General features: G+C 44.6%; 1 protein-coding gene across 5 annotated transcripts; it reads right to left on the bottom strand.

The window, feature by feature from the left end:
• Positions 1–4,006: 4,006 nt before the first annotated feature.
• LOC111980603 (V-type proton ATPase 116 kDa subunit a 1) lies at positions 4,007–24,168 on the bottom strand. 5 transcript variants are annotated; one of them, XM_024011419.3, is made up of 22 exons: positions 24,072–24,168; positions 22,403–22,581; positions 20,393–20,471; positions 20,178–20,275; positions 19,951–20,079; positions 19,152–19,234; positions 17,937–18,063; positions 17,590–17,672; positions 17,366–17,459; positions 14,704–14,916; positions 13,457–13,607; positions 12,971–13,110; positions 12,250–12,419; positions 12,038–12,128; positions 11,772–11,890; positions 11,319–11,535; positions 11,076–11,183; positions 10,845–10,955; positions 9,031–9,048; positions 8,360–8,477; positions 8,062–8,233; positions 4,007–4,545 (listed from the first exon to the last, which is right to left on the bottom strand). In XM_024011419.3, exons 2-22 carry the CDS (start codon positions 22,517–22,519, stop codon positions 4,452–4,454), a joined length of 2,532 nt encoding a protein of 843 aa, XP_023867187.1. In that variant the 5' UTR covers positions 22,520–22,581; positions 24,072–24,168; the 3' UTR covers positions 4,007–4,451. The 5 variants fall into 5 exon arrangements, with proteins under 5 accessions (XP_023867187.1, XP_023867185.1, XP_023867186.1 ...); XM_024011417.3 differs by having other exon boundaries at positions 19,939–20,079; positions 24,072–24,162; XM_024011418.3 differs by having other exon boundaries at positions 19,939–20,079; positions 22,403–22,577; positions 24,072–24,161.
• Between the last annotated feature and the right edge of the window lie 931 nt (positions 24,169–25,099).

The following is a 25,099-nucleotide window of genomic DNA, read 5'->3' as shown; positions in this document are numbered from 1 at the left end:
AGAATGGTGACAACGTTGTGCTGTGTGATGATATGATGGCCATGGCAGCTGGTATTACTGGTTCTGTTCTGGCAGGTGTGTTGATGAGGAGGCAGGGAAACCAATACATTTGTGTTCTTTCAGTTTAGGACCAGCTGATGTATCAGGATACCATGGAAGAACTTGATGGAACCCTCAAAGAATACTTTCAAGGTTGCTCGGGGGAGCACAGGACACGTTAACGAGAAGAAAGGCTGTCATCGTTTAATTTGTGTGTCTGTAGCTTCTTCTTCCTCCACTCCTCCTCCTTCCCTCCTTGGTGTTATGTAACTCACTCACACAGAGGTGTGTTTGTGTATGCGTGTGTAATGCCGTCATTAGAGTCAGATTCTCATATTGTGAGAAACTTCCTGATGTAATCGGCCATATCGCTGTGCACAACAAACCCCGCTGAAAACAATGGCGAGGCCAGACAGGTCGTGGAAAAGTGTTTCTGTAACAATGTTATCAGCGCTCTTAGCAGTAATAACACTATCGTGAGGAACAGCCCTAGCCCTCGGAATAGGGGGTTTCTCCGTCCCGGCCTCACCTGAGCGTTTAACATACCTAATGTACCTGTCACTCAAGTGTCTAACGCTTATCATCTCATCAGTCTCTCCGACTCTACCTTCTTACACTATCTGTCAGCTGTGCCAATTTAGGTTTAAGGAGTTTTTTCTTTAACCTGTCTCAGGATAAACTGACAGATGGTACATTATTTAAGCTTAAGAGGTAGCTACTGCTGTGGGGAAAGAGGGGGGCCTTCAGAGGAATGTCAAGAGGTAACAAGTCCTACAACTCCCAGGACAAATTGTCTCGTCTTTCCTCCTCTGTTATTACATGGCAAACAAACAGGAGAGACTTGATTTCTTCAATCAAAGTTGATTTCTGTTTTTAAGTCAGATATTTTACTTGAAAGATACATCTTCTGAGAATGGGTCAGTCATCCTGGTCAAAATGGGTAACATGCTATGGTTAGGCCATGTTCCACAGTCGGGGTCATTAATGATCCTGTAATTCACAGATCATTTTACTCCCGTTACCGAGTAATGGCTGTGGTTTATAGCGGTGCCTTGGATTAAAGCTAGAAGAGGATTTCTCCATCATTTCAATGTGCCTGCAACTCAGACAGTAGAAGCAGATGCACATTGGAATAACTAAACAATAACTGGGGCTAGAAATGATTGGATATGTGTGCCGCCAGTTTGTCACCTCTAAGAACCTTGTGGTTGGCTGAGCACTGGGGTTGTCACATCCAAGGTTCATTGGCCCTAATTGTGGGAGGGGGAAAAAAAGTGCCGACCTAAAGAAAAGCATATGATCGATCGAATTCTGAGTCACAGATTGTGGTAAACGAAAAAAAACGCTTCCGTAAGCCTGTCAAGAGGATGTTAAAGGAGTGTTAGAATCAGGCTAATGAGTTTAGCAAGGTACACACTGTTCCAATTCCATGCTAGAGTACACTGACGTCCCTATAGACCTGTGTACTGTACATACAGGCCACACACAGACAGGCAGTGTACAGTACACACAAGTGTATAAAAATAGACTATGCAAATACTGTTATTCAACAAAATACCGTCAATGGATAAGGATTGGACTTTGAAATAGGTATCACCCCCCCCCCCCCCCATCCCMCCACAGCTCTGTGGTGGGGTGGGGGGTGGTGACTGCGCACATATTTGTACCTAATTGATTAATATCACATCTTGAGCCTGTAAGTCCCTATATCTTACTGTACCTGGATCAGTGGATGTGAAGATTTGAGAAGCAGAGCCAGTACAACAGCTGTAAAAGCATATTTTGACCCAGGAGAAATCTCTTGTAACCATACTAGAAAAAGAACATTCCAAAGGAGATTATTTGTGGTCAGTTAAAGAACACTGTATATTTTAATTAGGTAAAGGAGAATAATAAACTCATCCTTACTTTCTGCTTTGAAACATGACCAACAGGGGGGGGGGGGGGCTGGTGATGTAAACACAGTGGGGATTGTAGGCCTCTTACGCAAGCCAGCTCATACTGCTGCTTATCCATGACACGTCGGGCAATAAAAGTTGTCTAAAAAAAAATATATACGATAAATAAACTATTATTACTTTGTGCCGATACGGCAGATGGTGGCCTAGTGTTGAGGGCCCTAGAAAAAAGAATTTGTCTGGAGAAGAACAGTGTTCCCTCTTTCTCCCAATGTCTGAGGACTACTGTTTAAAAGGGCACTTTACAGTAACACATGGATCAGAACCACACCATGTAGACAGAGACCCCATAGACATAGTTAAATTGAGGAGCCCCTCGACATGCCTTCCCTTGTGTTGTCCTTGTTATTCCTTGAGATAAACCAGGTCAGGTTTAATTAAGGGATGGGGGGGGGGGGGGGCTTTTTTTTCAAGCTGTCTTCCACCGGATAAGAGGGTCAATGTGACTGAGCTAGCTGTGCAGCAGGAGAAATATCTAGTGTGCACTTAAGATGTTTGGAGTAATAATATCATAACACAATCCCCTGCCATAATAAGTCTTAAATCAGGTCAATCCATTATGCAATGAAAAGTGGTTTTACTATAAGAAAGAGCCATTATGTGAGAGCGGATGAGTGTTACAGTAAGGGCTCAGACGTTTCTGGACTCATTTCATTTTGGTTTGCACGGAGCTTTAATATATCACATTCCAGCCACAAAGTACACATGTAGAGCAGGTCATTCAAATAATTGATGTGTCACCGAGACATTTTAGCTGATGTTATTAAGACCTTTTTACACATATCGGATTCTGGTAGGACAGCCAAGGAAAAGCTCCCTTACGGTGCAAATAAAGCTTCCTTCCGTTGACAGCTAGTTTTGAAGAACAGAGCACTGTCTACTGAATAACATTTACATTACTAGAATGATTCAAGTGAATAAGCATTTGGCTGCTTGACCAGTGATAACTCCAGTCCAATAGCTCCCTCATGGGGACTCCTGAGAAACTAGATACTAAAACCATACCTGCACTACACTCAGTAACCACCAGAAAGTGCCCTTGGCTTGGCTTTTGTCAACCCTGTATTCATATAGCCAAAGTTTCAGTTTCAGCACAGGCTTAGACCTTGGTGTTTGAGAATGGATTTTGAAAGCATGCATAATGCATTAACCGTTTTCCATAATACCCCCCCAAAAAGTGTTGGAATTAAATGTAATAAATAAAGTGTGGTGCTAGCATTAAATTAATTATTATCCACTTAATGGCATTTTACCACACTCAAAACCCAACATTTACTTGATCTGTTAACTGCTCACTTGAAACACATGACCCTCCACCAATCCCAGCCAGAAGAATTGTAATAAGTTGTTTAACCAGCTCTTTCACGTTTAATGACAAACACATACAGATTCTCAATGCAACTACCCTCCTATTCAGATTTAGTTGATGTCTCATATTTATGACAATACACTGATCTCCTTTACATATTCCTGTTGTGTGGTCTGCCCTTCCCTCTCCCCTCACACAGGCCTACAGTCACGGTGTGAACAATTCATTAAAACAGGTGTGGAACAAAAACAAAACACACAATGACCAATAATCTCAGTCACGGATTATCACAGAAAATCCAGCTACTTTCTACACTATTGAAATACTCCACACTAATATGACACGTGACAGACATGTTACCCATAGTTCACTGGGTAACATGTAGTCGAAAACGGTGCCGTCAGTATAGAACACATCAGGTCAAAAACAGCAGAAAATTATAGGACGTGTGTCAAGATCTACCTCTGATACATGAGATTCAATTCACTGCATCACAGAGAAGAAACTGCTATCATGAGTATAATGGTAGAATTCATTCCCTTTAGACTTTTTTACAGTAGAGGTCGGTCTGATTTTACGTGCTTCAGAGAATGTGTGGGTCAACATTTTTCTATGTGTTCTGTGTATTAATATGAGCAGCGATGTGAGAGGGAGATGTTGGTAAGGACAAGGGACAACTAAAAAACAAAACACACTTAAATCCCTCCAGTAATCTCCTTTACTGGATCTGAGCCTGGTGCCATTTTCTCTCATTTTCCATGGACATCTACTGTATCAATGACAATCTGTAGATTAACTCAATTTAGACTACCCGAAAGCTAGTCCTTGTTTACAATGATCAGAAGTGCAATTCTCACAGTGAGGTTCAAACACATCATTGGACAGGTTTCACAACAAAAACACATTAAATAATTTATCGAACAAAACAAAACAATCACGGCACCAGGTTGTGAAATAACGACGTCATTAACTTCAGATTTTCAGAAAGAGCTATTTTACCCAAGATCCTGACCAGTGAGCTCAGAGTTAATCACATGGGTTCCTATGGCAACACCCAGGGTGGGTGGAGTCTACCTTACACCAACATCACATTGGCTGTCAAGAGGAACAGAGTGAGGTTATAGGAGCAGTGGTCAGGACAGTGTTCAGTCCTCAAACCTTCCCTCCAGAATGCTTTCAAAGGTGAACGGGAGGAACTTGAAGCCCTGGCCTACGTAGAACTTATTCTGGAATTCCACCCTAGAGAGAACAAGAGAGGCAACAGTTAACATCAGGCATATTACAACAAGAATCAACGCAAAGATCAATGCTACACAGACATATATACAAAAATCTTTTGAAAGTAAACCTGAGGAGTCCCTTTAAACTGGAGTGTCTTTGAGGTGCAATATAGGTAGCCCTTAATGATTGTATCAAGCCAAAGCCAGACAGAGATGACGGCAAGATGAGATGACCCCTGCTCTCCATTCCACAACCTCCCTGTGTAACCCACTTTAACACACCCACGGTAGGGCCTAGGCCTGGTCCTCAGAAGCGAAACACAACCCTCTTCCCATCTCCCCATTTATAAAATCTCCCTGCAAACTAACGGCTGGATAACCTTTCAGTGGAGGAAGCAGACATGCTTGCCATTCCTCCCTACGTCTGGAGGTAAGTTCATCTGGGTAGGCTGAGGCTCTAGAATACACTTACAAAGAAAAGGTCAAACTTAGTGGCATTATGTTTGATGTAGTCAACTAACACTACTTTCCTTCAGAACATTTAAGGCAACAAAGGAAAAGTGATAGGCTTTGTGTTTCTATGAATCTGAGATCGTAATTGCGCCCTAGACTGAAAACGGATTTACAGTGAGCTCCAATAGTATTGGGACAGTGACAAATGTTTTGATATTTTGGCTCTGCACTCTAGCATTTTGGATTTGAAATGATACACACAAATGTGATACCCTCCACAAAATGCTAACCTCACCCTGTTATTGTAATGGTGAGAGGCTAGCATGTCTTGGGGGTATGATATTTGTGCGTCTAACTTTCTCGATCATCATTATTCACGATTCATTCAGGATTATCCATAATTATGGTAGCATCCACATTAATGTAGTGTTTAGAAACATATTCTATTCTTATTTACAATAAAAGTGATTCCAAAAATGACAAAACAATATTTACCATTCAATTCTATTGGGCACAAAATAATCCGAAACAACCAAAACAAACAGCAAATGCATCCAACAAGTTTTTAGAGTCACAAGCTTGATGTAGCCATTGTGTACTAGGAATATGGGTCCAAATACCAAACTTTTGACTACTTTAATACACAAGTGAATTTGTCCCAATACTTTTGGTCCCCTAAAGGTGGAAGGGGGGCTATGTACAAAAAGTGCTGTAATTTCTAAAACGTTTCACCTGATACGGATGAAAATACCATCAAATTAAAGTTGACAGTTTGCACTTTAACTACAGTCATTGTATCCTTTCAAATCCAAAGTGCTGGAGTACAGAGGCAGAATTTGATTGAAGCTAAAAATGGCAGAATCTAAAATAGACCAAGAAGTGTTTAAGGGATGACTCCTCTCTCAGCTACTGGAGGAATCTCTGGCTGGATCAAATGGTTTTGGAATAGGAGCGAGTACGTATGCATGTTGGCCACAGCTTGATCAACATGTACTACTGCTATACATTTTACAGACGCCTGACATTACTGTGGCAGTTCAAAATCACATTTACAACTGTGTTAGATAGCGGCCACTAAGCAAAATAAGAAAAAAAGAAGGCCTCATGTCCTGTTTGCCCTTCCCTAAGGGCCTTTCAGTGAGTGGAGCATTAGATTCCAATGTGCTGGGGAAATACAGTGATGAGGGTCTGTGTCAGTGCTGTGCGAGGGTGCCAGTGGATGATCACTTCCAGTCCAACAGGGCTGTTCCGAGACACCAGAAGTTTCTCCATGATATCCTCCACTGCTTTATGGGATGCAGAGAGATTCCAGGTTCCTGGCCAGGAAAGAGCTGGAGGTGAGAGCTGGAAATCCACAGCTCCCCAGTAGCACCGTTCTGCTTAATACCAGTGGGACGGAGAGACACGCCCTGTTTCCATTGAGACACACACACACACGGTTGAGGGCTCAGACGAGGCCCCGAGGAACTAGAGCTAAAACGTCTGTTACCATAGTTTCACCAGCAGGGGGAGCTACAGGGCTGAGCTACACCTCCATGCCCTCTGACAGAGGAGGAAACTATTGAAGACATGCTCCTTCCTTTAGAGTCTACAGACAATCACGGATTACAAAAACAAAACCAGCCCGGTCGCGGGCGTCTTGCTTCCAAACAAATCAAAACAACTTCTTTGCGCGCTTTGAGGACAATACAGTGGCACCAACGTGTCCCGCTACCAAGGACTGTGGGCTCTCCTCCGTGGCCAACGTGAGTAAAACATTTAAACGTGTTAACCCTCGCAAGGCTGCCGGCCCCGCGGCATCCCTAGCCGCGTCCTCAGAGAATGCGCAGACCAGCTGCCTGGTGTGTTTACGGACATATTCAATCTCTCCCTATCCCAGTCTGCTGTCCCCACATGTTTCAAGATGGACAAGTTTGCAGACGACAAGTGGTAGCTTTGATTACCAACAACGATGAGACATCCTACAGGGAGGAGGTGAGGTCCCTCAGAGTGTGGTGTCAGGAAAATAACCTCTCACTCAATGTCAGAAAAACAAAATAAATTATCGTGGACTTCAGGAAACAGCAAAGGGAGCACCAACCTATCCACATCGATGGGACAGCAGAGAAAGTGGAAAGTTAAGTTCCTCGGTGGACTCATCACAGACAAACTGAAATGGTCCACTTATGCAGACAGTGTGGTGAAGAAGGTGCAGCAGTGCCTCTTCAACCTCAGGAGGCAAAAAAAAAAAAAAGTGGTTTGTCACCGAAAACACTCACTAACTATTACAAGTGCACAATCGAGAGCATCCTGTCGGGCTGTATCACAGCCTGGTACGGCAACTGTCCCGCCCATAACCGCAGGGCTCTCCAGAGGGTACTGAGGTCTGCACAGCACCGGGGGCAAACTACCTGCCCTCCAGGACACCTACACCACCCGATGTCACCGGAAGGCCAAAAAGATCATCAAGGACAACAACCACCCGAGCCACTGCCTGTTCACCCTGCTATCATCCAGAAGGCTAGGTCAGTACAGGTGCATCAAAGCTGGGACCGAGAGACTGAAAAACAGCTTCCATCTCAAGGCCATCAGATTGTTAAACAGCCATCATTAGCACAGAGAGGCTGCTGCCAACATACAGACTTGAAATCATTGGCCATTCTAATAACTGGAACACTAGTCACTTTAATAATGCCACTAAGAATGTTTACATATCTCGCATTACATCTCATATGCATGTACTGTATACTATACTACTCTATCTACCGCATCTTAGCCGCTCTGTCACTGATCATCCATATATTTATATATTCTCATCCCATTCCTTTACTAGATTGTGTGCATTAGATTTTGTTGTGGAGTTGTTAGATATTACCTGTTAGATACTGCTGTACTGTCGGATCTAGAAGCAAAAAGCATTTCGCTACACTCGCAATAACATCTGCTAACCATGTGTATGTGACCAATAAAACGTGATTTGACCCAAGTCAATGAGGACTCCAGACTAGCAGAAGATGGAGCCCTCCACAGCTTACAGTGGCTGTTAAGTGCAGGGAAGGTTCTAGAGACCTTAGTTTGAGACTCCACAGTGTGTGTTTCTCACCAGTGCAGACGCAGTGCGTGCAGGAAGGCAGACAGGCCCTCCATGATGAGCAGGATGCAGACAGTGAGGACGGCGAAGGCCCCGAAGATGATGGACAGGGCAACGAAACCCCCAAAGCTCCTGGAGGACAGGCCAAGGTGCATCACCATGGTCCACAGAACCTCTGACAGCTCTGTTGGATCACAGAGGAAGAGAAGGAAATCAACTGTTTTACTGTACCCTTTCAAAGAGAAACCAAAAAGGGTAGAGAGCGAGACGCAGCGAGAGAGGAGAACATGAGAAAGGTTTATGTACTCACGTGCGTGGGCCAGGCTGAGGGCCCATAGGCGTAGGTAGGAAGCTGTGTTGGAGATGCAGCCCAGACAGTATTCTATGGTGTGGATGGCCTGGTGCACAGCCACGTCCCCAAAGTTAAACTGGAGGAGGGAGAGAGAACACACATCCAGTATGAACCCCTAGGTGACAAGTACACAGCAGTACAGGGACCGGGAGACTGGTCCAAATGAGGTCCGGGGCAATCTCTAACGACAGTAAAGTTCATGGCTAAACGGTACCACATTGAGGAAGACATTCACTAGATTAAAAACAGCTCCAGAAACAGCAGCCTGACCCACTAGTCAGACCTCTGTAGCAGAGGTCTCCCAAGAAGCTCCTTCCCTACGACCCATGAAGCAGACAAATGAGGAGCTGTGCAGGATATGCCATGCTGGTAATGGTAGTACCACCTCATGATCGGGGCAGACAGTAAGTACTACTAGTCTCAGTGTGCTGCTGCGCGTTAGAAGAATCCCTTGAACACCCAGAGACAGCAAAAACTCAGACCCCACACAGTCAACAGCCTCAGAACACACACATGCAGGACAGAGATACACACTATCACACGCACGCAGAGGCTCAGAGACAGACTAGCAAGACATGCGCTTTGGGTAAGGGGATGGGGTGGGGGAGGGGCATGAGTGCCTGGCTTACCACTTCCTCCTCGGGGGCCTTGAAAGCAATTGACAACAAGTTAGGTTTGTTAGTGACAGGTGACAGGACAACAGAACACAGTGAGAGAAAACAATGACATTAAAACATAGGAAACGGAGATGTATAATATACAGAAGGTGATTAGGTGTTGCAGTCGTCACAGGCACTGGATCAAAACTACTGACAAAGTTTAAGGGGCAGCATAAAAACATTATGGCACTGGAATCTAGGGGATGCATAACCATTCCTCCAAAAGCATGCATTTGAGCATGCTTAGTATTGTGACAACATTCTACTGTGACATTTCCAGATATATCTATAGGCCTTTGGCATATTGTTGCCGAGTTTGTGTCTGTGGTTGCTAGGGGAGACAGTGATGGGGAATGTAGTGAGCAATGGGGTTGGTGACCCACTTCTGACAGTGACAGCAGGTGGGACTGGGCTGTTTGGGTTACACCCTGCTCAGCTATTCAGAGAGGCTGGTTAGGAAAAAGCTAACTATAGCTTTAGCCTAGTTAACGGTAGTAGCCTAGTTAACGGTAGTATAGCTATTTACCATATCTAAGACCAAAGATGGTATTTCCCAATTTAACACAAATTAATGAATTAAATTCTGTCGTTGAGGATTAACACGGTTAGACTAATTTGGATACTTGACCGGAGTAGTTTATAGGCAAGAATTCTGTAAAGGTGGCCTGTGAAAATGAGTTGCTTCATGTTAAAACAGAAATGCTATATTTACTGTGTTAGTTACTTAGCACCCTGCCTGCCTGAACACCTGCTAGCCAGAGGGAGGAGCCGCACAACTCTAAACACATAACACAAAACGCAGTCTGGTCAGTGAACTGGAAACACACTATGCAATGAATAAAAATGGCTTGAAGCGGATTGCATGGTGATACATGCAACCACTCCAATCCATCCAGCCTTTTGTTAATGAGCCAGAGCTCACATTATCAACATGCGATGTGACACAGCTCTAAAACGTCTTGGAAATGAATACAACATACTAGAATTAAAAGATTAGTATGCCCTGTCCACTGAATCACATCGAGATCTCGTCTCGTCCAAGGCCATAGAGTTTATAGTGGCATGGACTGTAGAGACTAACATTGCTAAATAAAGTAACCTCCAATCAAATAAAATTCCTCTCCACTTCAAAATGTCAACAATGAGAGAGGAGAGGAATCTGTGTGAGGCGYTTTGAAAGCTGCTCTATAAATCTTCGGTCCTGGAACCATAAAAGAGCAAACTGTCTGTAAACAGCCATAACCGATTCCTGAGAGCTACAGAAACAAACTGACAGCTTGTCCGGTTTGAGGTTCACAGGAGCCTGTTGTATCGTTTCATATGTTTATCAGAAACTCCGGAAAAGGGAGAGAACACAGAACAATCCCACAGACGGTTTACCGTCACACTGAATCAACTCTAAAAATGTAAAACTACATTTCTGTAGGTATTACAATAACGCACATGTTGAGTAAAAAAAGAGCTGCTGGATTAGCTTTGTGGTCAGTTTCATTTGCTCCTGCCAGATAACACTTCTATAATGAATACGTATTCTATGCTGCTGTTAGTGAAGCAGGGAATATGAGAGCTCTGGTAAAGTAAATGGGTTGGATTTCTATTTGGCTGACGACTTCATTATTCAAGGTTATTCCATCTGGGCTAGGTCTGGATCATATTGCCTACAGCCGTGTCCAAAGGGATCCGCTATTAAGTCTTGGGCCAAGATTATAATAGACTACTCTGGTCACATACTTCATATATGCTAGGCCAACAGAGTGGAGGCTGGGGGCATCCTGGTTTCTCACCTCATGCTCGTCGTTCTCCGAGTGCTGGGAGAGTTGGTCATGCTGGATGATCTCAGCCTGGTCCTCCGTGGGGCCGTTTCCCACCCGGATCCCCCCAAAGTTCTGGGTGCCCTGGAGGAACAGACAAGAGGACGACAGGGGTTATTGCTGGGGTGACGAACGCTACACTCCAGATCCCAATGGTACTCAACGGAACAAATGTGTGTGGGAGGGCAGATGTTAGTACAGTACCAAGTTCTTCTGCCAGAGGTACTGTCGCCGCATAACCAGGGTTTTCACTATCAACATACAGGGAACACACGCCAGGGCTATCAACACCAGCAGCGTCTGAATAACCATCTGTGGAGGGGAAGRACGAGAGAACGAGGGATGTTAGATGCGTATGGAGCGTCACACATTATCCCACCATAAAATGGCTCGCTCAATTAAAAAAAAGGGCAGATTGACAGATGAAAGGATGGATGGAATGATCACCTGTCCTCTGTAGAGGGGTTGGTTGGTGGGGTCGCTATAGTTGAACAGGAACATGTTGATGAAGGCGATGAGAAGACTGGGAGCATTTCTGGAGGTGTGAGCGTCGTAGGCCAACCACTTATAGAAGACCAGGATGACYAGGTACCCAAACARACTGGCCATGAACACAATCTCTGGRATGAAGCCCAGGTAGATATTCAGGGGTTTCTTGAAATACCTTCAGAAAAGAACAAGACATGTTTACTAATCGGATAAACCAGTCCTGGTACAGACAGGAAACAAACTGTCATGGTTGCTTAAAGTTAGTCTGGGATAAAAAACATAAATAAATAAAAAATCACCCCACCACTTGCTTTGGTAGACAGCAGAGGGATAAGGCTGGTGAAATATAAACCCTTTCAAAATCATAGACAGTGCCCCTTATACAAGGACTGTAGCTTAAGCGTGACTCACAGATGGTTGAAGAGACTGAGAGACACTCCAAACAGCATGTGGATGACCCCCAGGATCACTGACATCTTCATCTTGAAGGAGTTGAGGAAGGTCAGCTTGTTGGTGGCGATGTTCCAGATCTGAAGAACAGTCAAACAGTTATAAGACAATGAAATCCAGATGATAGAAATGTAACATTACATTTATCAAAATAACACTTTTTAGCTCACATTCCATCTTTATTCAAAGGGGATTTTAGCTTGTTTTCACAGAGACTGAGTACTCACTGGGTCAATGCCAATGGGGTAAGGTCCATTGAAGACTCCTCTTACCGCGGGGTCCAACTGTAAAACCTTGTTTTCATCAAGTGTCTGAAACCTGAGGAGAACATCAAACATGGCATGAATCATCACTTCACAGAGGGCACTGCCAACAAGGTACAGGAGGTAAACTAATCCAATCCACAGACAGTATGAGACAGACAGAGGTGGATACTTACGACCAGGTGAGGTTGTTAGCGCGGGGGTCGAACATGGGCCTGACGCTCCAGCCAGACCCAAACAGGTTGAGGGACTTGGAGAAACAGTCGTTGTAGATGATGCCAGTGTAGATCGAGAAGACGCCCATCAGTAGGATGATGTAGCGCCCAGCAAACACCATGCTGAACATCTACACAGACAGGAAGTGACACTGTTTGAATCTAACACCATGTTGAACATCTACAGTCGCAGACAGGAAGTGACACGTTACACTGTTAGAATCAAACTACGGCCACGTTCTGTTGCCAAACGCTGTAGAACGTTGCAGACAGAAAAAAACATGAATAGAGCCGAAGTGATTCCTTATTCTACATGTCAGAGGCATGTTTGTTCTACATAGAATATTCTAATCTGAACGTTCCAAAATATTGCGTCCTGCTGAACGCGCACCACGGCAAACATCCACACAGACCAGAAGTGATACTTTACACTGTTAGAATCTGGTCTCAGTTACATTTTGTTTTAGCCATAGAGGATTTGGTTATTTATTCACACTCAAAAAGCACCAACTTGAATGTTAAACTGGCCATCATGATGCCACTACAGTGTTAGAACCATAGAATCTGTCTAAAGCAGAGAGGCAACCAAGCCCTGTTTAGTCCCCAGTAATGCAGCTAGAGGCTGGATAAGGGGCGAGGGATGGAGCTGATGGGCTGATGGCAGGGGTAGTGATGTCCCTACCTCGTTGTCGTTCTTCTGGGCGACCAGGCGGCTCTCTCTCAGGACCAGGTAGAGGGCAGCGCAGGTCATGAGCACCCCGTGGCCCAGGTCCCCAAACATGACAGCGAATAGGAAGGGGAAGGTGATGATGGTGTATGGGGCTGGGGACAGGGAGGACTCATGAGCGTACACATTGAGGAATGGGAGAGTGAACCAACCCAAGCTCACACTGACACACGTACCAGTGATACACAACACAGCATGATCGACAGTGATGGGGTGATAATGGGGGAAATAGACTTGGCACCGGGGGTGAACATTTATCACCTGCTTTGGCTCAGTGATCTAGCCAGCTGGATACATAGACACTATGTGAGTTATGAGATCCCTACAAAATAAAAGTCTGCTGCCTAGTGAGGTACATGAAACAACAATGCCTAGTATTTGAACAATTGGTAGTTGAATGATGGAGAGAGCGACGAGGTTGATGGTGTCAGATGTGGTTACCTGGGTTCATCTCGCGGTAGTTGCCGATACCGTAGGCATCTACGATGTTCTGGAAGCCCGAGGTGAACTTGTTGGTCTTGTTGAAGGTGGGCGGGGTCTGCTTGGTCTGCATCCTGTTGAGGATGGAGGGGACGGTGGAACCACTCTTCTCCTGAAGACCAAGACAGAAAGACGGYCAGAGAAACGCGCTCAGAGRATGGTCAGGAGGACACAACAATACCACTCTGTTAACCTCTACAGGGAGTTGAGGTATTCAGCCCTACAAGGCATTGAGAACAGCAGGAGTTGCCCTGCAAGCTCAATCTCCCATGAATGTGTCTAACAAAGGGATGTTGTGTTGTTCCAGCCAGAGTCTGACTGTCAGCTGCCCTGGGATCTCCTCAGCACTCAGGAATGAGAGGAATCCTCCTGCTTTCCCCATTAGTCTGTAGACTGGGCACTGGGACCTTCCATACCTCCATCACTCACAAAGATCTGCAACAACGTCTTCAATAAATCAGATGAATATGACAGATTCATTTCCACAGCTGGTTTAGAGATTAATCTATCACACTACATCTGATCTCCCACGCCTGCTGTGTGTGAAGGACAACAGCTTGTCCAAGGGATGGTTTGATGGCTGAGATAGAAGCAGAATCGTTGTGTGTATTGAGGGCAGTATGTCCCCGTGTTTCTCAACCAGACATGTGGGGTAAAAATAGCCTGGTGGGATAAATGCAGCATGGAGACTGAATGCTGTGCGTGACAGGGTTAAGCCCTTACTGGCATGAACAGGACTACAGAACAGGACTACAGAAGAAGACAGGATTACAGAACAGAATGACGTCCTGATACCGCTGGAATCTAGCCTCATGTGTAAAATCCTCACATACCCAGCACTCACGCAGTGCCTCTCCACGCCCTGTTAGCACTGTCTCTCAGTCTGGATCTGTTATGACTTAACGGCCTAACACAGGCTAGGCATAATGACCTCAAAGCTGGGTTAACTGGTGACTATGAAGCGAGCTTCATAGTCTTACGCTGGTTCTTAATGTCTTAATGCTACAGTGTCTTCCATCAAAGAACTTGACCTAAACAGTATGATAGAAATGTCCCATTAAATAGATATGGAATGAACCCATTCCCACTATTTTCAACCAGAGCCCTATGGACTCCAAAAAGGTAATAGGGTGCTATTTGGGAAGCAACTTAAAACTTCCTGTACCTCCCCCATGCCTCTAGTCAAGACGGGTGTCCACTCGACTCACCGTGCCTCTCCGCAGGGCGAACTGGATTGAGTCCATGTCTGACACGGGGCACCACACCTCAGCGATCAGACACTTCTGGGTGACATCGATGTTGCACAGGTTCAGGGTGTGGTAGATGGCCTTCATCTTCCTCACCTTGATGAACCACACCCTGACGGTCTTGGCTGCAGCCTGCAGGACCCGCTGTCTGTGGTCCTCCGTCTGGTTCAGCACCTGCAGCGGAGAAGGAGATCAGGGTTTGAGATATGGAGACAAGATGCGACTAGGATGCTACTGTAGTTGAAACCTTGCGTGGCTGGGTACAGAACATATCCAGCTGTGTAACTAGCTCAGGTGCTCTGTCCTAGACAGTCTACCGGCTGTTCATGTGTCTGACAAAGTGTGCAGGCAGTTCTCAATTAACACATTCGCACTCAGCATTTAAACAAAAAAAAGGTATGCGCATAACTAAACCGACCTCAAATGGAAAACTAACAGATGCAGGCCACTGCCGGAGTGTGTGGCATCAGGACAATCCTCTAGTCGTTTCCACTCAACGCTAGAATTGTGTGGGGCGTGGCATTGGTCTGCATAGTGTGCCTTCCCTCCATGTCCAGAACAGCAAGTGCTGTTACAATGAATCATGTTCCCCTTCTTATTTGTGGAGGTGGTTCACATTAATAGAAGGCTTTGCTGGGCAGTGTGCACTATGTGATCAAGTTTGATTAGGGGTTATATCAGACCCAGCATAGCTGGGTTTCCCAGAAGAGCCAGCAGAGGTGTTCTCAGGTATACAGCACTGACTCATATCAAGTTAATGTCTTATGATCAGCGGATTGCTAACATGCCGCTACCCTACACCCACTCTCGCCCACGTTGTCGAGACCCTCTCACGCCCACAAACACACACGGTTCACTCCCAAACTAGCGGGCCGGGCATTTCCCCTCCACCCTCGCCCTTCTCTCTTGACGACGACTATCCCGCCCCCGTAGCGACGGGCATAACAGTGACCCCTCAAACAGCGAGGCAAGCATTCCCAGGCACTTACTGGCAATGAGAGGTTGTTAACATTTCTGGCAGACAGGGGGCCTGCCAAACGTAATTCAGAGTCTCTCGCTCTCTCCTAAGCTCTCCGTCCACACTGGGGGCTGTAACTGTTCCTGAACCGCAGAGATTCTCAACACACACCACTGAAACACACACACACCACTGGGTGTCTGTCTATCAGAGAGAAGTGGTATGCGAGTGACTATTTTTTTAACTTCAAGCTAAGCCCATTCCTGAGAATGCGAGTAGTAAATGTGGTCACTATGTGAGTGTGGGTGAGAGTGTGGGTGGAGTAGGTGGCTAATTGGCTGAACTCAGTGTAAACCACCCTGATGATCAGCTAGCCAAACAAGGAAAGGGAGCCTTCTGTCCATCCAAGTGCAAACCATCTGCACCACCAGACTACGTAGGGCTTTGGAGCAGAACACAACAACAGAAGTGGGTATTCCCAGAGGGAGTATTGGGTTTCTCTTCGTATAGGGATGGTGTTGCACCATACGCTGCTGCTGTTCCATGGAAGGCTAAACTGAAGTTCTGTCTGTGCGGCCTGGACTTCTAAAGACCACAGCTCACATGTTGCTCAACCAGAAAAAAAACTGAAAACACTGAGACAGGCATTGTTCCTGGGTCACCAGACACAGTTGGCATAAGGAGACAGAGGTGGTGTGTGTGTTGGGATTGGCCTTCACTCCCAGTCCCGTGCCTGTTTTTGCCCCGTTTTAGAGCAGTGAGTCACTGTGCCAGGTTTAGAGGTGCTCTCCCAAAGCCAGGCCAGTGTGTGTGTAGGCAGGAGAGTATATCCACTGGCAGAGGCAGATCCAGTTCAGCCACCTCATGGGCCTGGCACGGCACGAGTGACAACCGTTTCTGACCTCTCCCTGTAGCTTTTTCGCACCCAGCCCATTGATGCTGACGCCCACTACCACCAAAGAGATTGAGTGAGTTAGAAACTGAAGCCAGAACGTTTGAGATATGAACACTGCAAACAGACAGAAGTTAACTCAATTTGAAGGCCTCCCTAATGTGATCAACAAACATTTCCTCTGTGGTGTTGTGTGATAGATAAAATATCTATTACGGCAACACTGATGGGGGAACTAATCTAGTATCAGTCTTTCCCTCCACTTCATCATAATTTGGCTGAGGGCTTGACGGCTCAGTACAGAGGAAACGGCAGAAAGAGGACCTGAAACTTCCGCGGACATTGCATCAGCAAGACGCAGAGCAGGAAACCTGAGGACGCAAAAGTCTAACGTTAGCAGAAAGTTAAATAAGAGTCCATCCAAAAAGCACATCAAATTTCGTTCCTCAAACGATTGACTAAAACCGCCTTTGAATTAGCCACATACCTCATGTGGTCACCTACCACTCCCCTCCACCACAGCCTCTGGCAGCGGAGTATACAGTTACAGGGAAAACAGATCACTGATCAGAAGCTATGATAGAGCCCAGATCAAGTTCACAATGAAAACAGATGAAATATTGAAAGACTAATTCACTTGAAAAATGTAAGGATCTGTTAGATTTAATTTATGTAACAAGACATGATGTAAATATCTGTTAGTTTTGGCTGGCTGGCTGGCTGACTGTGGGTGGACTCCCTGTCTGTGTTACAATAGGCCAGGCAGGTCGTACCATCTGCAGGTCATCGATACGGGTGGCCACCCCTGCAGCCATCTCCTTCCTCTCCTGGGGGGTCTCTGGACAGGGGTACAGTGATGCTCGGAACCTGAGAGGTGAAGGAGAGAGGGGTTGATCAACCCAGAGTGCCTGGAGCGGAACAGAAAACCAACTACAACATTCCTCTGTCTAGATTAGTTAGTGTTTCTTGAATTTCTCAACCAATCATAGCCCCGTACCCTTCACATATCTTCTTAACCCGAGTCTTCAGCTGATCTCCTTGGAAGAATATGATGAAGACAGACTTATAGACCTGGTCACCCTGTAGGGGAAGCATATAAACATGAGTTAAGTGAAGAGAAGACAAAACCTTTCCTGATAGTGATACTTCTGCACTATCATAAAGTGTATGGCTGAGGTCGCATGAATAAGGACATCAATGCCACTCATATGACAATCACACAATGCCACCAAGCGGTCATGGTACAACAGTATCCCACTGAATAGGTCACACAAAATCCTGCACAGTTTTTGTTCCCCTAAATCCTCCAGATTATTATACTAGTATCAGTGAATAGTTACTGACCGTGGCAGGGTCCTCCAGCGAGTCTTCAATGTCTGCCTGCCTCAGGAACACGTTACCACGGCAAACCCTCCACAGCATCCTCTCAAACGTGGGAATGCGCTCCCTGCTGATCACCCCGGCAACAAACCTACAGGAAGACGATAAGGCATGGATCAGCATTTACAGTAGAATAGCTACCAAATGTATATCCCTCATCTCAAAACAAGGTGTTTGATATTTGCAATGAGTTAGGTCCCTAAATGGCAGCTCAAGTTGGAGCTGGTCCAAGATCAGTCCGTAATGGTATTACAGAATGAAACCCGGGCACATAAGGACAGAGGTCATTGATTTTGTTTGTTCACACTGGTGATGAAAGCATCCTCTCTGGATAGTGGTGGACATCGGAATGGTAGCTGAGGGCATGGATCACAGCTCACATGTTGCTCAACAGCTGCAAAAGCCATGGAGTAGCATCAAACAGACATCAGATGGAAAGCCCTAGGGCCTTGGGGCACTGCATCCGTACCAAGCAATCCATTACCAAATGAGCACTAAGCTTTGCCACATCCACAGTATTGAGCTATTTTAGTTACCGTTTTCTGAGAGTGATTTTTTCTCCCCATTTTCTGTTGAAATTGTCCCCGATTTGCTTACTCTTTATGACATTTAAATCAAATCTCTTTTCTTTGTCTGCAAATAGATTACAACCTTTGAAGTCCCCCCTCTTCTACAATGTGTGTCCATGTATCAATTTTGTGTTGCTGGTGTTTGCATGCTCTGTRAACTGCTTATCATCAGTCTGTGATTTGYCTATCTGCTCACTCTCTCCACTACTGAAGACAGAACCCTGATAAACAGAGCTACATCTTACTGCCAAGCAACAGGCTAGAGTGGTAGCACCTGTAGTAGTAGTARTACTGGCCTCTTACCAACCATTAAAAGTCATTAGGAAACAATTGTCCACCGATACTGACAGAGCATGTGGGCTGTCAGCTTAGGGACTGAGTACGCAGAGAGACACAGAGCACCGCCGCACACACTCCGTCAAGTGACCTTAGTGGCCCGACTAATCTGACAGCCTGAGCTAGTGTGGGCCAAACCATTTAGGTGTTACACTGACTCCACCTCCAGGAAGAACCGATGGTTTAATGCAATGACAGTCTTTTCATTGACCTTTAAGTCTCGAGGATATGGCTAATCCTTCCTTAATAGAGTGGACCAAGGACTCAGACTCACCCCAGTCTGAGAGGAGCACGGGTCCCTGCTTCAGTGGGATCCATCAGGGTAGACGACTCCTCCAGCAGGTTGGGGTCCTCCATCTGCAGCGGGGTGGAGAGAATGACAACCATTACATGTAGACCAAGAGATTTTCAGCCAATTAGACGTATGACAGCACATTCAGAAATGCATCCCTGTTTTCAGGAACAACTGGCTTGCTTTGTTGGGGAACTAGTTACACCCTGGGAAGGTTTGACAGATCAGTGGCTTGAGCTCTGGGCAGGAGCATGGTATTGAACACAGGCCAGGCTCTTCATAAAACATAGTAAACAGCGAGCTGGGGTTTATATGAACAGTAAATGATTGGCAAAAAAGGCTACACATTCAGCTGAATGATTTACCCCCGTGCAACCTCATAAGCGCTCGTAAAATAGGTGATAACATTCTAAGTTCAAGTAGCTTTGCTTACAAACTCAGTGGAGTGGATTTGATGCAGGTCAAAGGTACAGACAGTAGGTAGTCTCGTCTCTGTCATATGCGAATGACTATCTGTGTATGGCGTATTACTCTGCTATGTAACCTAGTTGCATCATTAAACTTGAATAACTGGTCTGGGGTTGGGGATGTAATTACCTAGCCGTTATAAATACACAAGCCTTATGCTACCATATACTGTACACAGGATGCAGACATCTGACCCATACTAAGTTAACATGATCCTAGGATCCATTATGAAGTCCTCAAGGGGCCTAGTCAATAAGGCAGGCACAGAAACACTGAGTAAGTAGTGAATCGGTTTGTGTACAGTGGAGTTGACCTCGTCGAAGAATTGCTGGGTGCGGCGCAGGATGTGCTTGAGCTCCGTCAACTCCAGGAAGTTCTTCTTCAGGGCCTCCTGGTTGGTGTTGATCTCCTTCAGCTCATTCTCCAGCTTCTCAAAAGTGGCCTATAGAAACAGACAGAGGGTGATGGGGGAGTTAGTGAGCTGGGGACATGGTGAGTTGAACACTTTGTAACCAGAGTGGATTCTTAGAGAGAAGTTACCTCCAGGTCAATCATGTCCCTAGGGAGGGGGACCTCTGGGTTCTCTCCCGTGTCCACCATTGGAATGTTGGCTTTCTTGATCTCCTTCTCCACAAACCCTGTGAGAGAGCGAGATGACTGGGTATGAGTAGGGATAACTAATAGCAGTGATGGTGTCGTAAATATGGGGGAGAATAATCAGTGAAGCAATGGGTTAAACACTTGAGCTCACTCACGAAGCTTGCGGTCCATCTCCTCACATCGACGCACTTCGTTGACAAACTTGCGCTGAAACACGTTCACGTCTGGGTTCAACTGAAATGCAAACATGCAAACTATTCAAAACCTTTTGCCATCGCAGAGATAAAAATGCCTTCAATCTATTTGCCATTATCTGTCATATACAATTAGAGACAAACATTGTGTTGTAACACTAAGATGCATTCAAAGAAATTRTAGCTTAGGCWACTTCTATAAAAATGCAATAACTTATCCAGGAAAYCTCAGAGCGAAAACAGCATTGCTAATATCTTCTGAAAACAGTGCGGACACCAGTTAGCTATCATTTGGTCTTATGAATGAGGAGAGGTAATACAACCACATAAAGGGTATAATAACAGCATACTGGGTACAACAGCTAGTCCCTTTCAGTGTTTCCCCTAGGATCTTTTTCAGAACGTGTGGCAAAGTTGGTGTGGGGGATGGGGAGAATGTCCTTATGCTGGGGCAGTCTGGGGGAATGCACACCAGTGAGTTTTTTGGGGGAGAACGACTGAGAAATTCACTTCTGGTGACTTTTTCAAAAAAGGACATTCTACGGCAAAATGCATTAACGTTAAATTATGTTGACACCATCTGAAATATAATTTCCCTTTAAAAGCACTATAGCCTAACTGATGCAGCATAGCAGCTTCAAATACATTGGCTGAAACATGGCATTGCCCATCTGTATTTACCTCATTGAAAAACACCAAAGACTCAATGAGTCAAATGCTACAAATATACACCGAGTGTACAAAACATTAGGATCACCTGCTCTTTCCATAACAGACTGACCAGGTGAATGCTATGATCCCTTATTGATGCCACCTGTTAAACCCACTTCAATCAGTGTAGAGATGAAGTGGAGGAGACAGGCTAAAGTAGGGACAATTGACTATGGACTGTGTATGTGCGCAATTCAGAGGTTGAATTGGCAAGACAAAATATTTAAGTGCCTTTGAACAGGGTATGGTAGTAAGCGCCATGTATCAAGAATGGTCCACCACCCAAAGGACACTCAGCCAACTTCACACAACTGTGGGACGCATTGTATTCTACACTGTCCAGCATCCCTGTGGAACACCTGACACCTTGTAGAGTCCCTGCCCCAACAAATTGAGGCTGTTCAGAGGGCAAAATGGGGCGCAACTCAATATTAGGAAGGTGTTCCTAATGTTTTGTACACTCAGTGTACATTGTAACTTCAGGGTTTTTTTCTGGAACAAAATGGGGCTTAGGTGGTGAGTGTGTACGTGGTCAATAGCGCGATCTCCAACAGAACATTTGAGGCCCTCTTGGCTAAAAAAGTGTTCCTGCAATTCTACACATTCTGCAGTGTTCTTATGCTGAGTGATTTAAAAATATATAAAATAATCAAATGGGGGCCCCATGGCTTTTTTTTTTTTTCTTCTTGGAAATTCTCCAACTGTCATTTTTATTTTGGTGATTTTTAGTTCTCAAATATGATCTTATAAAAATAAATGTTTAGGTCCATTGTATTTCCTACATACTTCTTCAGGTTTCAGTCATTTATGTTTAAAATGAAAACATTATGCCATCCCAAAAATGTATAATAATTAAGTGGGGCGGCAACGATTTAGCAGCGGCGGATATGGGAAACACTGCCTTAGTTATCCCCAACGCCATATGATCCCTGGAGGGATGTCACGTGTGAGCTTTCCCATGCTCAGCCTAAAGGGTCAGCTATGTGCACATGATGAAAATGTTGCAGACGCCAAGGTATGTGCTTTCACAACCATCTGACTGATTCGATGTTACTACAACAGACTACCATATTCATCTACCTTMTTCCKGAGTTTGTCCTTTGTTAACAGYCATACATTACACTGYTCTAGACCTATATAGCCTKAAGATGGATTGACAGACAGAATAGCACTYAAAATAGGAAAGGAGAGAYAAKMASMRWRKYYWRSYYYWRRRRSAKCASMAYRAKGARKRRWRGAAGARAAGCCTGGACRACTYACATCACGGAATTGCACCATTCCGATCTCKCCCAATTCGCTGACGCAGCAGTAGGCAGACTCTGATTGGAGGTAGAGCTGGGCCAGGGTCATCTCCTCACTTCTGAAGAGTTCCCCCATGATGGCGTAGTGTGGTGCACCTGCTCAGCACAGCGATCAATGGGATTCTCCTGGATATCTAGCTAGGGACAAAGAGATTGAAAACATCACCTGCACAGTAAACAGGAGAAGCGGAGTTCCACCAGAAGGGATGAGCCTCCAATGTCGTCAAAAAGACAGCCAACTGAGAATACATAGGCCTACATTGCCAACGGAGATCCCTTGTGTTGTTTTCTTTCACACTACAATAGCCTTAACTTCTTTATTTGAAGTGTAATTTCAGAGAAAAGGATACTGGCATAGACCTGCACCCTCTTCTAATGTGTGTGTTGTAAGGATGACCCGAATTGTACAGCAGTAATGAACATTCTGTAGTAGTGGTGTGATAGTTTATACTTAAGCCAGAAGCAGGCGTGAGACTGAAAGAATCTTGACATCTAGCCCCCATAATCGTTGAAGGAATTCAGTTTGGCTCATTAGTCATTATTTTGTCATGAAACTGGGGAGACACGCTTCAAGAACAATAATACATGTAAAAGTACCATCATATGTGCCAGTAAAATCCTCATTTAGTTTCATCTCACAATAGGATCATCTTGTACAATCAATTACAGAATTTCTAGCCAAGCCTTTGAGTTTCTCAGTCTAGGGTGCAAACTGACTCAGGACAGACAACAGGTTCACACTATATTCATTAGAAGTAAGTTAAACACACATATTCATATGTTCTTGAAGTGCAAATGCCTCGAGTGGCATAATAGGTTTAGCTAGCTAGCTATGGATTAAACCGCATCATGTGATCTGATTTAGCAATCAAGCAGGATTAAATCTTCAATATTAACGCCAACTACAACGGTTGAACAAGTGGGGATACATTTAGCAAACTATATCGTTAAAGTCCATGCAAGAGGATCTCTTTAGTAGGGTCACTGCTTGTTCAGAATATCTGCGTGACCATTTTTTGTCTGCATCCTTGACAGCTCGAGTCAGGCAGTGAGTCTTATCAGCTGTCAAAACACACAAACACTAATGTTAGTTACTCGTTAACTAGTTACATTATAAGAACAAAGCAGTTCGTTATAAATTTAATTTCGGTAGCCAGCGGTACAATTAATTGTCAGCGTATATCGATTCAAAACCGATATGAACTGACAATTAATTGCACAGCTGGCCAACTGGCTAATTTAGCTAACTAGCTAACAAACATTACTAGCAAGCTAGCTAGTTAGCCAGGGCGCAGGAGAAGCACTTGTTGGACCTCAAACTTTCTGGTAACGTACGCTGGCTAACGTTGCTCAGCAAAAACAATGTTATATTACAGTACAAAATTACTAGCTAACGTTTTTCCTCGACTGACACTCAGGTTATTTGACAGAAATCTAGATAATCTTAAATCATAGCAAATTAAACCTAGCTACGGTAACCGGATAACTTTAGCGAGTTACACAGTGAGGTGGATGTTACCGAATCATCCGTAACGTTTGCTTTACTAGCTACAGGGGAAAAAAACATATTTTGGAAACAATGCTGGTATTGAATAGCGAATACTGTCACCAAACCATAAATTTCTTACTATTGTTGTAGCTAGCTACTGGTCTTCCGCTCCTGGCTCCCAGTTTTCAACGCTATTCCACACACAGCCCTCAACGAAATATCAGCTGATCAGCCTTCACGATCAGAGGCTTGGCTACTGACGTCACCTATGCACGATATTGATGATCATGATGATGCACACCTCAACTCATATGAAGATAACATCTAGTTGTTGGCATTCACATAAAAAAAAAAAATATTTAGCAGACGCTCTTATCCAAAGCGACTTACAGGAGCAATTAGGGTTAAATGCCTTGCTCAAGGGCACAATGACAGATTTTTCACCTAGTTGGCTCGAGGATTCAAACTAGCGACCTTCGGGTACTGGCCCAACTCTGTTAACCGCTATGCTACCTGACAATTACAATTGCCCAAGCCACAGATCTGGGTGCAGATTCGTCAACTCCAAATTGGAAGGATAAAACATAATGACTTCAGAAAGTATCCATACCCCTTGACTTATTTTCTCACAATTTTTCTCCCCCATCTACACACACAACCCATAATGACAAATGTTTTTAGATATTTTTGCTAATTTATTGAAAATGGAATACAGAAATATCTAATTTACATAAGTATGAACACCCCTGAGTCAATGCACCTTTGGCAGCAATTACAGAATTTTTATTTTAAAAAAATTGTCAAGCTCTGTCAAATTTGTTGTTGATCATTGCTTGACAATAATTTTCAGGTCTTGCCATAGATTTTCAAGAAGATTTAAATCAAAATTGTAACTCGACCACTAACATTCACTGACTCTTGGCAAGCAACTCCTGTGTATATTTGTGTTTTAGGTTATTGTCCTGCTGAATGGTGAATTCATCTCCCAGTGTCTGGTAGAAAGCAGACTGAAACAGGTTTTCCTCTACGATTTTGCTTGTGCTTAATTCCATTCCATTTCTTTTTTATCCTGAAAAACTCCCCAGTCCTTCACTATGCTTGAAAATTTGGAGAATGGTACTCAGTAAGGTGTTGTATTGGATTTGCCCCATACATAACACTTTGTAT

This window comes from Salvelinus sp. IW2-2015, linkage group LG20 (genome assembly GCF_002910315.2).
Source record: "Salvelinus sp. IW2-2015 linkage group LG20, ASM291031v2, whole genome shotgun sequence".
NCBI lineage: Eukaryota > Metazoa > Chordata > Actinopteri > Salmoniformes > Salmonidae > Salvelinus > Salvelinus sp. IW2-2015.
This window is presented reverse-complemented; position numbering and strand designations above follow the sequence as displayed.